At 41.2% G+C, this 17,384-nt stretch overlaps 1 protein-coding gene across 1 annotated transcript in view; it reads right to left on the reverse strand.

Annotated features, from left to right (window-relative positions):
* Window positions 1-9,143: 9,143 nt before the first annotated feature.
* The window catches only part of MYOC (myocilin, trabecular meshwork inducible glucocorticoid response), a 29,866-nt gene continuing 21,625 nt past the window's right edge, over window positions 9,144-17,384 (reverse strand). The window contains exon 4 of the mRNA XM_006872662.1: window positions 9,144-9,931. Coding sequence (XP_006872724.1) covers window positions 9,144-9,931 — 788 coding nt within the window. The remainder of the gene's footprint in view (window positions 9,932-17,384) is intronic.

Below are 17,384 nucleotides of genomic sequence, written 5' to 3' on the forward strand. Positions count from 1 at the left end.
TCTTCCTCTTTGTTTCCAACCTTCACATTTCAATCAATAGTAAATATCAATAGATTTTGTTTGATTAATTTCAGACTGAAGAAGTTGGCAGAATTCTTCTTTTTCATCATCTCTGGCTTTGATGGCTGGTGCTAAATAATAATTGTAGTAATTGATTTTCCTTGAAGGTTTATTGATATTATCCTCTCACAGAAAGTACTATTTCAAGACAGATATTGAAATGTTCTTTTTGATAGTAAGTGTGACACCATTCCTCTTCAAATTGTTATTTCCAGCATAATAAATGATGATTTTTTTATTCAAAATAGTCACTAATGCTTAGGATATTGATCTTTGTGTTCCACTTCATTTTTGACAACTTCCAATTTTCCCAGATTCATATTTTGTACAATCCCATGTTTTGACAATCAATGGATGTTTGCAGCTGTCTCTTCTCATTTTGAGTAGCAACACCATCAGTAAATGAAGATCAGAAAAGCTTTGCTCGATCCACGTCATTAAGGTTAACTCTACCTTAAAGAGGCAGCTCTTCCTCAGTTGTATTTTGAGTGCCTTCCAACCTGAGGGACTCATCTTCCAGCACTGTTTCAGACAATGTTTCACTACTATTCATAAGATGTTCAAGGGCAAATCTCTCACAAGTAGATTTCCTGTTCCTTCCTCCTAGTATGTTCTTCGTGTGGAAGCTCTGAAGAAACCTGCCCACCATGGATGACCGAGGTGGCAATTGAAACACCAGTAGCATAGCTTCCAGCATCACAGCACCATGAAAGCCACCACAGCATGATGAGCTGACCTACGTGTGGAGTAGCTGGGACTTGGTATTATAAAAGCTACCCTCATTTCCAAGATGGGGGTAATAATGCTTGACCTATCTAAATAGTGGATCAAGCATCCATCTCTTCTCCAATCAACACGTTATTCAAACACCTGCTCCCTACAGTGGGTATTTCAGTAAATACGAAAGGGTTTCAAAAACTAGGTGGAAGCATTGGAATTAAAAATTAATTGGATTTTTCTACTAACTTTTTGAAGCCCCTCATATTTATCTCATGGCCAAGGTGGACCAGTGTAAGGATGTCAGGGCTGTAATGAAGACCCACTGAAACTATGACAGGGAAAGTCCCAATAGACCATGCTGTGCTGGACAGAGTTTGAGCATTCCTCTGACACCTGAAGCCTGTTTGCTGGCACCTGTGTTTTAGATTCACAGGTGCAGTAGGAGACACCCCAGGAGTGAAGAAGGAGTGAGCAATTTCTCAAATCCTCTGAGGGCAAGTCCATGGCTCAGAAGAGTTCCAAAGGCGACAATGATAACATCTATGGAGAGAAGAGTCCTGCAGGCCACAATATTCATATCCTCTATGGAGACCTAGCCTCTGAGGTGATCAGACGCAGATCCACCATGCCCAAGAGGTACTCGAAGGTTCTCCTCTCTCCACATTCTCCCTGAGTCTTCTCCTCTCCACTCACCCCCTCACCTTTTCTACTTCCCCTTTCTCTTCTTGCCTCCTTGCCTCTCTCCCCTCCCACCTTTCCCTTCTCCATGCAACCCTCACACTCTTTTCTTCCCTTTCACTCCCCACTCCTGCTTTCTCTCTCTCCTCTTTTCCCCTTCCTCTCCTCACCCCTCCTTTCTCTCTCTGCCAGAGCTCAAGATCAAGTATATCTGCTGAGGTCTACCAAGCTCCTGACACTGCAGGAGGACCTTGGCTTGGATGAACTCATGCATCTGCTGTCAGGTAGATTGGCTTTACAGAGAAGGAAAACGCTAACTACTTTGTCACCCATTGTGGGAAGCAGACCTTTCTCCTGGTGACTTTCAAGGAGTGATGGTATTCATTTCTGTATATTCACTTTGGGTTGTGAGATGGACTTCAGGGAAGTGGCCCTGAATGATCACTTTGATGAAAGTTATGCCTTCCCAGTACAGAAATGCATGGCTTACATTGGAAGTTTGGGGAAAGCATCAACTCCCTGAAGTTTACCCTCCTTACTGACTGTACTGTGAGCTTCATGAAAGCAAGCACCATGCTTGGCTCAGTCAATGCTCTGTTCCTGGTGCCCAGCACTGAACTAGCATTCAAGGAATAGATGGTTGGAAGCCAACTGATCATGTGGTAGTCAATTGCCTGTTGAGTTTCAAAAGGCCTCACCTGTTGAGACTTGTACCTGATGGAAGGGTTGGCTGATAAAATACAGGATGCCCAGTTACATCTGAATTTCAAATATTTTTTCCCATGTGGGACCTCAGGAATTTCAGGAACTTCTTTATTATTCTGCTCCAGTGGTGGTTGTCTGTTTTGTATGCTTTTGCTACTTCCTATAATAGTCCTCAGGGTGGGGCTCAACTACTGATTAACTTAAAGGAGTCCTGGTGTGATGCTGTGGGTTAATGCCCTGGACTGCAAAGTCAGTTTGAACAGCAAGGTCAGTGGTTCAAGATCACCAGCTGCTCCTCAGAAACCCTATACAGGGTTGCTATGGATTGGAATCTACTTGACGGCACTTAATAACAACTACCTAAAGGAAAATACAGACTGGTTAGCACTAAAGACCTCTCTCCTTACAAGATGGAGATGTTTTAGTCATTTGCGGCTTCAGTAGGTATTCAATGAATTGTTAAATCTGAATCTTTAATCACTTGAAGGTGGAGGTTGCCTAATCCTGAATAGAACTGAAGAGCTCTGGCTTACTTCCACGGAAGGGAAGGAGAAGTTGGCAGGCTGGTGATGGGGCATGTTGGTGATATGAGGAAGGTGAAGTCAGTCTGAGGCTGACTGGTCCTCAGAACAGCTGGAGTGCAAATGAAAATTGAAACAGAACTTACCCGAGTGAAATCTACAGAGAGGTGGCTGATAGTGAGTGGGAAAGACCTTCAATCCCAAGAGATACCCCTGGGAGTGGACCTCAGCCACCTTGGTCCTATGGATATCCGGACCAATGAAGACAGATAAGCTCACTCTGAGAAGAGCTGATTGGACCAACATAAATAGAGTGTATCCCATTTTTGCAAGGTTTGGGTCCAATGCCCTGGAGAGATTGAGACCAATTCACAAACTTCTCAGATAAAAGAGTTCTATTCTTACAAACATGGGGTCTCTGTGAGTTGGAGTTGACTTGGTGGCAACTAATTTGGTTTTTTATTTGAATAATCAATTTGTACCTTTCCTCTAGGGAAGAGACACTTGCCAAGAAAAGCTGCAAAGCCAACGAGATGCTCTTAGATTCGGATTCGGATTCGGATTCGGAACAAATAACTTGTCCTAACAAGGTCTCTGCTGTGGTACCCCCAGCCCCACCTCCTTCTCCAGCTGAGGATTTCACAGACACCTAAGCATGGGATACTCCAGTCCTTTTGAAGTGGTCTCTTACACAGAACTCCAGGAAAGAATTTCATTGAAGTCTTGGAGTTCTTTTTGAAGACTATCATGGAAGACCTTTGTTCTAACCCATTTCTAACTTCTCCTAGAACAACTGTTGAGCATTGTCCATCCTCACTAATGCATTTAGAGTATTTTTCTGTTTTTCATGTATATCTTTGATCTTTACTTTATGCTAGTCTATAGAATACTTATCATAGCCAATTGTTATTGAATTAAAAACACACACACAACTATTGGGCCTAGCTGTTCATTACTAAATCCAAAGGAAAGAAAAGTCAGAGTGGGCTTCTGTAATCTTAAATCTAAAGATTTGTGATCCAAAGGAAACTGAGATTTTTGGATTTTCAAAACCCAGCCTGGGACTCTATGGCTCTTTTATACTAGCTTTATTGAACTGTTGGAGTCCTGGTGTGGCACTGGGTTGATACACTGGACCACAAAGTTATTTGAACCACAAGATCAGTGGTTCAAGCTCACCAGCTACTCCTTGGAAACCCTATATAGGACCACTATGGATCAGAATCGACCGACTCACCAACACTTAACAACATCAACATCTGAACTGCATCCCTACCTCCTGTGCTAGTATGAGAGTGGTTGGGTTTTACACTTAGGAACAATGCCTTCAAAGTTTGCTCCTCAGAAATGGAAGTGATTTTCAAACCCTGTAGAAGAACCCTAACAGGAAAAGCAGCTAAGTGCACGGTGATCTAATTTAGGGAGAATTGTATTGTTTGGTTATTATGTAGGCCTCTCGTCCAACCCTAAAGAACTTCGAAATACCTCTTGGCCTCTTCTGAAATTTTTGAAAATCTTAAAAATATAAAAATTCAAATTCATATACTTGGGATATGCCCTTACATGCCATCTCTATATCATTCATGTCCTCATGGAGTCCTGGGGAGTGTTCTTTCTCTAGCCCTCCCCTTTAAAATGTGGCTCAGCTCCCCCTCCATGGAGTTCAAGAGCAGGCTGTCCCAGGGGTGTGGAATCTGGTTTCTTGTGGTTTTCTGTAGCAACCTGAGGGCTGGGGCCAGGTGACATGGGCAGGGTATAGTGGCTTCCACTGAGCAACCATCACTGCCAGCTTAGAACTCAACAGGTATGACCGTCACCCCCACCTCTGATGAGGGCACAGAGTTGTACTGTTCAGTGGCGTGGTCACTAGCTACATGAGGCTACTTAAATTAGAATTCATCAAAATGAAATTGTTTCTCAGTTGCACTAGCTCCATTTCCAGCACTCAGTAACTACCTTGTTGGACAACACAGATGTTGAACATGCTCATCATTGCAGAAGGCTCTATTAATACTGGAACAGGGCTTGTCTAAGACCTCACAACTAGTAAAGAGTAGGATCAAGGAGGGAAAAGTGAGGGCAAGGACTAACTTGTAAGGCAATTTCATTTCCATCTTTGCATTTGAGCAGATACCAGATTTTCTTTTTGTTCATTTGTTCAACAAATATAGAATATTTATGTGTGCTTGGCATGATTCTGTTGTTACGTGCCGTGGAAGTCGATTCTGATTCATAGCAACTCTGTATAGGGTTTTCAAGGAGTGGCTGGTGAGTTTGAACCACTGGCCTTGGGTTCAAACCAACCTTGAGGTCGAGTGCTTATCCTACACCAGGGCATTATTCTAGGAGTAGATATATCACTGAACAAAATAATCAACTCATGCTCTCATGGAATTTATAGTCCAGTGGGACAAGACCACAAATATGTACAGTTTAAAAATAAGGAATGATATTATGTGTCAGGGTAATGTTAAAGAAATTTTAAAATAATAAAACTGAATAATGGAAATTAGTACCAGAGCAAGCATTGGGTGGGTTGCAATTTTTAAAGGCATGATCTTGGTGGTCCTCATTAAAAAGGAGACGGTACATTCAGCAAAGACTTGAAGATGGTGAGGGAGTTTATTAGCTTTCTGGTCCAAGGGAAGAGTCGGTGCAAAGACTTTAAGGCAAAAAGTATCTGGTGTATTAGAGAGTGAAGAGGTCAGAGAGGCTTGGCTAGAGAGAGCAGAGTGAACTGAGGACACTAGCAGAAGACAAAGTCACAGTGTAGGGGAAGGGACAGAGCATGTAGGACCTTGTAAGGGCTTAGATTCAGTAAGATGGGAAGACATGGAGGGGGAAGGGAGTGTCTTGGCTTGTGTTTAGTCTCGATGCCTGTGGCTGCTGGATTGATAATAGAGGCTACTATGGTCTTCCAGGACAAATGATGGTCACTTGGACCGATGGATGTAGTAGTGGTAGGGGCTACAGTGGCTCTGTAGGATAAGTACTGGACTGCAAACCACAAGATCACTGGTTTGGGCCCACCAGCCACTTGGTGGGAGAAAGACGAGGTGTTGTGCTCCCACAAAGTCTTACAGCCTCAGAAACCCCATACAGGGTCACTATGAGGCAGAACCAACTTCATGGTATTTAACAAGCAGCAATAGAGGTGGTGAAAAATGTAAGATTCTCAATAAGTGTATTGAAAAAAGATTTGCTGATAGATTTTGACCTGAGTAACTTCAGAGGATGGAGATTCCTTTAAGATCTGAGAAGAATAAATTTGGTGTAATCCGCAGGGTTAGGGTTGTTGTTGTTGTTGTTGTTGTTGTTAAGGGCCGTTGAGTCGGTTCTGACCCATAGCAACCCTGTATAGGGTTTCCAAGGAGCAACTGGTGAGCTTGAACCACCAACCTTGTAGTTCAAACGGCTTTGCAGTCTGGTGCATTAACCCACAGCTCCACACCAGGACTCCAGGGTTAGGGTAGAAAAGCTCAAATTCTTTTATTTTCAATGGTCTGGCTAGTTCATTTTTATTTAGTAATGTTTTCATTAAGCTACATGGTAAGATGGATGGCTGCTCAAGGACATTAGGGTGCTAGGTGAGAAAACAGGTGGGTTCTATATGCTCTGTTGGATACCAGATCACTTGGATTAAAGCTCTCATCTCATTGATGGAGAAGATGAAGAAAGGCATATTTAAACAGTAAACGAACATGCTGTCTGTTCTGCAAATGCATTCTTGCCTTTGCTGGAATGCATTTCTCAGTTCTTTCAACCATAGCAGGTAAAATTGGAAAATAACATTAGTTTACATGACAATGAATCAGTCACTAATCATGATGAAACCAATTGCGTGATACTGTGGAATTGAACGTTGTTCTATGTTTCCCGTCTTACTGAGCTATTGGGAAGATAGATTAAATACCAGGTACTGATAATGTTGAATAATTTCATAGATTCCTGTGAGCATCTAAGACTTGTATGTGAGGGAAGGCTGTTTAAAGAGCTTCATCTAAGTGCATCATCTTTTCTGTTTTTATCATCTGATATGTCTGGTGTCATACTGTAAGATAAGCGCTGGACTGCCAACTATAGGGTCGCTATGAGTCGGAACTGTAGTGATGGCACCTGACAAGAACATACCTAATAAGCATCAAGGTGCAGCAATTGTATAGATGAATCAAGTTCAGGACTGGAGACATAAATCAGAGGTCACCACCTCTTAGATGGTAGTTCAAGCCATCATACAGATGAGATGACCATAATGAAAGCTAAAAAAAATACATAGCAATGTGCCTAGATTCCTCTCCCATTCCTGCAGTCTGAATAAAGGGGATCGAGGGAACCTCAGAAAAAGAGCTTAGTAGCTGGAGAGTCCCTAACAGGACTTTCTGTCCAGATACTTTACAGGGTGTGAAAGTAGAGAATGCTTGTACCTGTTTCCAGGTAAAGCACATTTAGGTGACATGTCCCCACTCCAGCAGGGGGCAGCAGTAGCCCAGGGGGGGGAGGGGGAGTGGCGGGTGTGTGTGTGTCTTGAGATAGGTCTAAAAAGAGAAGAGAACATCAGCAAGCTCCAAAAAAGTTCCCATGACCCTTAGGGGACACAAGACAGGCTAGAAAAAAACATCACAACTGATGTGTCTGATGATCAGTCTGGCGAATACCAGACTTGGTAGTGGATATGAAGACATGAATGTCAACAGAAAATGCTAGAATCTGCACCAATGACAAAAACCAGAGGTGACAAACATAAATACCACCTAGCACCATATATAATAGCCTCATATGCATGTGAAAGGAGCTCTGGTAGCGTAGTGGTTATGAATCAGACTGCGAACCTCAAGGTCAGCAGTTTGAAACTACCAGTTGTTCTGTGGTAGAAAGATGAGGCTTTCTGCTCCCATAAAGATTTACAGCCTCAGAAACCCTGTACAGGGTCACTGTGAGTCAGAACCGACTCCACAGCACATAACAACAACAACATATGCATGTGAAAGTTGAACAATGACTCAAGAAGACCATAGAATAATTGATGCATTTAAGTTACGGTGTTGGAGAAGAATATTAAAGTACCATGGACTGTCAAAAGAACAAACAGATCTGTGTTAGAAGAAGTACAGCCAGAATGCTTCTTAGAAGCCAGGATGGCCAGTAGTCATCTCTCATACTTGGGACATGTTATCAGGAGGAGAACCAGTCCCTCGAGAAAGACATCATGCTTGGTAAAGTAGAGGGTCAGAGAAAAAAAGGAAGACTCCCAATAAGATAGATTGCACAGTTGCAGCAGCAATTGGCAAGTGTAACAGCAATTGTGAGATTGGTGCAGGACTGGGCAGTGTTTCATTCTGTTGGAACCATCTTGATGGCACCTAACAACACCAACAAGCAGAGTAGATGGACTCTGACTGGAGATCTCACCCTCTACTCCAGAATGTCACCCTCACTCTTCCCAGGCACAGATGCCACCTCAAAGAGAATCACCTGACAACATTGAAGTGGCAAGATGAAAGGCAGCTCATGATAGAAATTTACTTCAGTGTTACAAAAATACTATAATATGGGTTTGATCACCTGCAGTTGTGGAATTTATACCAGTGCCAGCAGATGAGAACCAAAGTGGAGCTACGGTGAAGAGGGTGACTTGGGGGAAAGTGGAGATTATTCGGTAATGCCTGGGGTGCCAGGAATTGGGGTGAGAAATTGTGGGTTCTACTGTTTTGCCTGGTATTATCCCAGGTAGTATGTCAAAACTAGGCACAATTCTCTCCATTATACACACTTATATGCACACACACGCAAAGACAAACACACTCCTTGAGCATCTACAGTTACATCTTCGTAACCAAGGGAATTATCTGATAGTTGAAATTAATTATCTCTTATGTAGCTACCAAGTTCAAGGGGAAGAATGCTTTGTAAGATCATTTTATTTCACAACATAGTGTTACATAATACACAACTGGGCTCTACCATTAGAAGCATTAGAAGCTAAATATAATAAACTCATCTTAAGTATGTTCAGTGATGTCCACAAGAGTTGTTTCTCTTCCTAAGGAAATACTACTTATGCTAACCATACAACAAGCAAGAAAAACAAGAGATGGCCCTGGTTTCCACACAGAACAACTCTTTTTCCCAAACTCTTCTCCAAACATACCTTCTTCAGCCAGTAAAACCATTTAGAAAAAACTCTGTGGTTTTCTTTAGAAAAAACTAACATTGCCCCAAATCACCAGGAGACCTAAGAGGCTATTTGAGTTAAACATTCCCTTAACTGCTGGTGAAAGAAAAGATTATTACACTATGAAACTAAGTCCCCAGATTGCTATTCTTGCAAATCAGACCTGGTGACAATGCACTCTGTGGATTAATGATTGGAAAGCCGAAAAATGCAGAGCGGGCATTAGATAATTGGTTCTCCCTTCAGTCTGCTTCCCCAACTCTGAGCATCATCTCTTTCTGCCTTTCCTAGTACATGTTGGAGAGCCTGATGTCATAGGTGACCATGTTGAAGTTGTCCCAGGCAAATAGTTTCTTCTCCAAGGGGTTGTAATCAATCATGCTGCTGTACTTGTAGTGGTTCTTGAACGGGATGGTCAGGGCCTTGCTGTTGCCTGTGCCTGTATTGTAGGCAAAGTTGACGGTAGCATTAGCTGATGAATAGCTGCTGATGGTGTACAAGGTGCCACAGATGATGAAGGCGTTGGCCACTGACTGCTTCCGAATGTTAGTCTCCCAGCTTTGCTCAAGTTCCAGATTCTCTGGGTTCAGTTTGGAAAGGACAATGGCCCCTTTGGCAGCCTCAGTGCTGTAGATGACCCAGAGTCCTGTCTCATCCACAGCTAAGTCAATGTCTGTGTAGCCGCCCCAAGAATATGGGAACTGTCCATGGTAGCCAGCACCAGGAATGTCCTTCGTGGCCTTCACCGTCTCAGTGTTCAGCTCATACCTGATCACAGTCCTGGATCCAGACCCCTGAAAATAGAGGCTACCCCCATACACCACAGCGCCTGTGCTTTCCAGAGAAGTGGGCAGCACATGCACCTTGGAAGGGTAGCCCTGAGTGAATTGACTGATGCGGTCATATTCAAACACTTGGCGGATATCTGTGCCGACTGTGTCGACTCTCCATGTTGTCTCCTGGGTATAAGGGTAGATGGGCTTTGGGTCTCTCATCCACACACCATACTTGCCAATGATTGTTTCTGCTGTTCTCAGAGTGACAGGTTCTCCTACCCAAATCAACTCGCCACATCCTAGTGAAATGAAAAAACATGAAGAAAAATTATCCATAATCTTTCCAAATACACAGAGTGACAATGTGGGTGCATGACAGATCAAGAAATGAAGACCTCAGAGACAGACCCTCTGGATTTAAATACAGTCTTTATTTGTGTGACTTTCAAATGGTTATGTAACTTTCAAAAGCTATTTCACTTTATAAGCCTCAATTTTCTCACTTGTGAAAGGGAGCTAATAATAACATTTCAGGTAATGGGGCTGTTATAAGTGTTAATTGCGATTATAGATCATATATGAGTTGCTGTTGTTAGGTGCCATTGAGTCATTTACAACTCACAGAGACCCTACATACAACAGAATGCAGTACTACTGCCTGGTCCCGAGCCATTCTCAAAATCATTCCTACATTTCAGCCCATTGTTCTAGCCATTGTGTCCAATCCATTTTGTTGAGGATCTTCCTCTTTTTCAATGACTCTGTATATCTGAGGGGGCTTCAGAAATTCATGGGGAAAAATCCATGATCTTTTCATTCCATTTTCCTATGACGTTTTGAAGCCCTCTCATATATATGATCCTCATTAGGCTAATAACTGCAAGGTCAGTGGTTCAAACCCACCAGCTGTTCAACAGGAGACAGATGAAGCTGTCTAATCCTATAAGGATTATAGATCTGGGAAATCCTGTGGAGTAGTTCTACTCTATCCAATTCATAGAACCCTATAGGACAGTATATCTATCTATCTATCTATATATAGAAAGGAATCCTGGTATGGCACTGTAGGATAAGTACTGGACTGCAAGGTTGCTTTGAACTGCAAGATTGGCAGTTAAAACTCACCAGCTGCTCCTCAGATACCCTATATAGGGTTGCTGCTATGGGTTGGAACCAACAGGCATTAGTGGTTCCATGGTAGAAGTCTCACTATCCACATGGGAGAGCCGGATTCATTATCTAACCAATACATCTCAAGTGCAGTCACCACCCATCTGCCAATGGAGACTTGCATGTTGCCATGATGCTGAATAAGTTACAGTGGAGTTTCCACACCAAGGAGACAAAGAAGAAAAGTTTGGTGAGCTACCACTGAAAATCAATCAGTGAACCCCCTATTAATCACAATGATCTGATCCACTACCAATCCTGGGGATGGTTTAGGACTGGGTAGAATTTCTTTCAGCTGTGAATGGGATCACCATGAATTGGGAACTGATTCCATGACAGCTAACAACAAGTGCTTGGTACAGAGTAAATGCTTAGTAAGTGTTCATTCAATATGTAATATGAATTGAACTTCATCTACACTGTATCAGTTATAAACATGAAGACAATATGTGGGGCTTCAACAATATTTATAACATGCTACTTCAGCTGGACTCTGGTAGCGTAGTGGTTACAAATCAGGCTGCGAACCGCAAGATCAGCAGTTCGAAAACTACCAGCTGCTCCGCGGGAGAAAGATGAGGCTTTCTGCTCCCATAAAGATTTACAGGCTTGGAAACCCTACCCTGTTCAGGGTCGCTGTGGGTCAGAACCGACTCGACGACACTTAACAACAACAACAACTTCAGCTGGACAGTGGACTCCTTGGTGCTCACTGCATTATCCTTTCTATGACTTCTAGGCCTGATTGTCACCACTCATCAATCATCTTGTCATGTGTTGGCCTGTGTGTTGCTGTGATTCTAGGAACTATGACACTAGTACTTCCGATGCTAGCAGAGTCACTGTAGTGCATGGACAGATTTCAGTGATGCTTCCAGACTAAGACAGATTAAGAAGGACCTGGCTACCTACTTCTAAAAACACTGGTCTGTGAAAACCTTATGGATATCAATGGAACATCATCTGATGTAGTGCTAGAAGAGGAGCCCCTCAAGTTGGAAGGCACTCAAAATATGACTGAGGAAAAGCTACCTCCTCAAAGTAGAGTCAACCTTAATGATGTAGATGGTACAAAGCTTTCAGGACCTTCATTTGCTGACATGGCATGACTGAACATGAAAAGGAACAGCTGCAAACATCCACTGACAATCAGAATGTGGGATATATGACGTATGAATCTACGAAGATTGGAAGTTGTCAACAGTAAAAAAGAATGGAAATCATAAAGATTGATATACTAGGCATCAGTGAGCTGATGTGCATGGGTATCGGCCTTTATGAGTCAGAAATCATATGGTTTACTATGCTGGGAATGATAAAGAGGAAGGGCATTGCATTTACTGGCAAAAGAACATTTCAAGATCTAGAAATACAATGCTGTCTGTGATAAATAATATCCATATGCCCACAAAAAAGACCAATTAATACAATTATTATTTTAATTTACATACCAACCACAAAAGCCAGTGATGATAAAATTGAAGAATTATAATAACTACTTTAATCAGAAATTGATCAAACATGAAATCAAGATAATTACTGGTGATTGGACTGTGAAAATTGGAAACAAAGAGGAACGACCAGTAATTGGAAAATATGCCAAAGCATGACCTTGAGTATATCCTACATGAATTAAAGACCATCTTAAGAATAGATTTGCTGCATTAAACACTGATAACCCAAGACCAACGAAGTTGTGGGATGACACTGAGAATATCATCCCTGAAAACAAAAGGTCATTAAAAAGAAAGAAAAGACCAAACTGGATGTCAGAAGACACTCTGAAATTTGCTCTTGAAAGTAGAGAAGTTAAAGTGACTGGAAGAAACAATGAAATGAAAGAACTTAACAGAAAATTTCAAAGAGCACCTTGAGAAAACAAAATACAGCATTATAAAACCAAAAGCAAAGAACAAACTCAGCATTTCTCAAGCTGAAAGATCTGAAAAATAATGAAATATTGCTCCTGTAAAGATTTACAGCCTTGGAAATCCTGCACAGGGTCGCTATGAGTCGGAACTGACTTCCACAGCACACAACAACAACAACAACAATGGACAAAATACTGAATGATGCAGAAAACACCAAAAGATAGAAGGAATGAAAACAGACTGTACTAAAAAGAATTGATCGTTAGTCAACCATTTCAAGAACCAGTGATACTGAAGTAAGAAGTACAAGCTGCACTGAAGGCATTGGCCAAGAACAAAGCTCCAAGAATGAATGAGTTACATTTTTAAATGTCAACAAACTGATGTAGCATTGGAGGCACTCACTCATCTATGCCCCAAAATTTGGAAGACAACTACCTAGCTAGCCAGTTGAAAGAGATCCATATTTGTGCACATTCCAAAGTGACCCAACAGAATGTGGAAATCATCTAATAATCATTAAAATCACATTTAAGTAAAATTTTGCTGAAGATAATTTTAAAATGTTTGCAGTGGTACATTGACAGGGAGTCATCAGAATTCAAGACAGATTCAGAAAAGGACATGGAACGAGGGAAATCATTGCTGACGTCAGATGGATCTTATCTGAAAGCGGAGAATACCAGAAAGATGTTTACTTGTGCTTTATTGACTATGCAAAGGCTTTCAGCTGTGTGGATTATGACACGCTTTGGATAACACGGTGAAGAATTGATTTTCCCAAACACTTGATTGTGCTCATGAGGAACCTACACACAGACCAAGAGGGCAGTCATTAGAACAGCAAGGGGATACAGATGATTAAAAATCAGCAAAGTAATTCACTGGTTAAAGGGTAGACACACATCAGCTGGGCTAATGAGGAAGGTACTATGTAACAAACAACCTTAGTAACATATGCTCAGTTGGAATAAAAAATTAATAATAATAATAAAATAGTGATTGCCTGAGTCACCCCTGGCCACTAGCCTCCTGACTGCAGCCCTAGTTCAGGGAGAAAGTTAGGAGAATGAGATTTCGTGTCTTGTACTTTGGGCATATTTTCAAGAGGGACCAGTCCCTGCATGCAGGAGGACATCGTGCTCGGTAAAGTGGATGGTCAATGAAAAGAGGAAGACCCCCAACAAGCTGGATTTACACAGCGTCAACAACAATAAACTCAAACATAGCAGCAATTTAAGGGTAACACAGGACAAGGAAGAGTTTCGTTCTATTGTGCATAGTGTCACTGTGGGTCTAACAACAACAACATACATATGGACCTTGTTGGGTGGAATGCTCAGAAATCAAATTGACTCCATCTGTGGAAAGAGACAATGGAGACGCTCAATATCATCAGCCAGAACAAGGCCAAGAGTTGATTGTGGGACATACCACTGTTGCTCATATGCAAGTTTGAATTGAAACTTAAGAAAATTAAAGCAAGTTCAAAAAAGCCAAAGTTGGATCTTAAGCATATAGAACCCACCTGAATTTAGAGACGATGTCAAGAATAGATTTGATGCATTGATCACTAATGACAAAAGACTAGATTTGTTGTGAATTAACATCAAGAACATTATACATGAAGAAAGTGAAAGGTCATTAAAAAGACATGCAAGAAAGACCAAAACGGATGTCAGAAGAGACCCTGAAACTTGCTCATGAACTCAGAGTGAAATGAAGAAATAAGATGAACAGAAGATTTCAAAGGGCTGCTTGAGAAGATGAAGTGAAGTATTATAATGAAATCAGCAAAGACCTGGAATTATAAATCCAGAAAAGAACATGCTAGTCATTACTGAAGGATTCTATGGACAAAATATTGAATAATACAGGAAGCATCAAAAGAAGAAAGAAGAAACACACAGAATCATTGTACCAAAAAAGAATTGTACAATCACTGTGCCAAAGAGACACTCAGTTATTGTAGGAGGTAGCATATAATTGAGAATCACAGTACTGAAGGAACAAGTCCAAGCTGCACTGAAGGCATTGGTGAAAATTAAGGAGACATGAACTGATGGACTACCAATTGAGATGTTTCAAGGAATGGATGTAATGCTGGAAGCTTTCACTCATCTATGTCAAGAAATTTGGATGACAGTTGCCTGGCCAGCCAACTGGAAGAGATCCATCTTCATGCCCATAGAGAAGAAAGCTGATCTAGCAGAAAGAGCAAATTATTGAATTTATCATTTATATCACATGCAAGTAAAATTTTGTGGAAGATAATTAAAAAATAGTTTCAGCATAACATCAACAGGGAACAATCAGAAATTCAACCCAGATTCAAAAGAGGATGTGGAATGAGGGATATCATTGCTGATGACAGATGGATCTTGGTCAAAAGCAGAGAATACCAGAAAGACGTTTATTTGTGCTTTATTGACTATGAAAAGATGTTTAGGTATGTGGATCGTGACAAATTATGAATAACATTGCAAAGAATGGGAATTCCAGAACACCTAATTGTGCTCAGGCAGAACCTGTACACACATTTAGAGGCAGCCATTTGAACAGAACAAGGGGATACTGCATGGTTTAAAATCAGGAAAGATGTGTGTCAGGGTTATATACTTTCATCATACTTATTCAGTCTATATGTTGAGCAAATAATCCAAGAAACAACTATATGAAGAAGAACCAAGCATTAAGCCTGAAGGAAGACTCATTAACAACCTATGATATGCAGATTACACACCTTGCTTTCTGAAAGGTGTGTAATCTTTGAAGCTCTTACTGATGAAGATAAAAGACTACAACATTTGGTATGGACTACATGTCAACATAAAGAAAAATCCTCACAACTAGACCAATAAGTAGCATCATGAAAAACAGAAAATACTGACATTGTCAAGGATTTCATTTTATTTGGATTCATAATCAATGCCCATGGAAACAGTAGTCAAGAAATTAAACAGTGTATTAAATTGGGCAGAAGACTGCTTTAAAATGTTAAAAGCAAAGATCACTTTGAGGGCCTAGATACACCTGGCACAATCCATGCTGTAGTCAGTCAACTCATATGCAGTCCAAAGCTGGACAATGAATGTTGTTGTTGTTAAGTGCCATGGAATCAGTTCAGACTCACAGTGACCCTAGATAGGGCTTCCATGGAGTAGCTAGTGGGTTTGAACCACTCACCTTGTGATTAGCAAGCAACTCATTGCTTATCTCAGTGTCACACCAGGACAATGAATAAGACTGAAGAATCAATGGATTTGAATTTGAGTTTTGAGAAAAATATTTAATATATTATGGACTGTCAGAAGAATAAACAAATCTGTTTTGGTAAAACTACAGCCAGAATACTTCTTAGACGGGAGAATGGCAAGATTTCATTTTACATACTTTGGACACGTGATCATGGCTGGAGAAGGGCATGATGCTTGGTAAAGTAGAGGGTCAGCAAAAAAGAGGAAGCTCCTCAGTGAGACAGACTGACAGTGGCTAAAAGGATGGGCTTAAATAGAGCAACAATTGTGACCATGGTACAGGACTGGGCAGTGTTTTGTTCTGCATGGGGACACTATGAGTTGTAGTCAAGTGACAGCAGCTAACAACAACAATGACTAGTTTATTTCATCATTTAAAAGTAAGCTTATTACAAACATTATTTTTATAAATCAGTTTTTCAAACCCCAATTGGCCATATATTTCACAAATCACTTAACTAAAATAAAATCTGAATATAATTTTTAAAATTCTTCAATGAAGAGAGCTGGATTTTAGATTTTGCTGAATCACTACAAATGTGTGCTTTCATAACTGCCTTCGATTTCCTCACAGAAGATAAGAGACTTGCTGTTGACAACTCAGAATCATATTGTGAAGATTTTATAACCCCCTGTCCTTTTGTGAAGGAGCCCTTGTGGTGTAGTGGTTTATGGGTTGGGCTGCTAACCTCAAGGTCAGCAGTTCACATCCACCAGCCACTCCATGGGAGAAAGAGGACATTTTCTGCTCCCATAAAGATTTACAGCCTTGGAAACCCTGTCCTGGGTTCTCTGTGAGTCAGAACCAACTTGACAGCACACAGCAGCAGCACTCCCTATGTAAAGAGGTCCTGACTTGTGATGCAGTGGTTTAAATGCTGGGCGGCTAAATACATCAGCGGTTCAAATCCATTAGCCACTCCAAGGAAGAAAGATGAGGCTTTCAGCTCCTGTAAAGATTTATAGCCTCGAAAGCCCTGTGGAGCAGTTCTACTGTCTCCTGTAGGGGACGCTGTGAATCATAACTGACTTGATGGCAGTGTGCTTGATCTGGTCCTTATTCATGTCCATGAGTACTAGCAACAACTATCAATAATACATTATTTAGAAACAGTCATAGTTTCTAAAAACCACAGTCTTAATCTGGAGATCAGGTCCTCATGGAATATATTGCAGAAGGACTAATTGACTTTTTGTAAGTGCCCAAAGTTCAGAAAAGATGCCCTTTGGGCAGAGATATGTACATGGACCTCAGAGAAAGAGAGAGATGAAAGATCTATTTAAAATGGAATTCTTCAGATGCAATTAATTCTATATGACAATTGTTACATGCCAAGGAGCTCTGGTAGCATAGTGGTTACGAATCAGGCTGTGAACCATAAGGTCACCAGTTCGAAACTACCAGCTGCTCCGGAGGAGAAAGATAAGGCGTTCTGCTCCTGTAAAGATTTACA

Source organism: Chrysochloris asiatica, unplaced genomic scaffold (assembly GCF_000296735.1).
Source record: "Chrysochloris asiatica unplaced genomic scaffold, ChrAsi1.0 scaffold00207, whole genome shotgun sequence".
In the NCBI taxonomy this organism is placed as follows: domain Eukaryota; kingdom Metazoa; phylum Chordata; class Mammalia; order Afrosoricida; family Chrysochloridae; genus Chrysochloris; species Chrysochloris asiatica.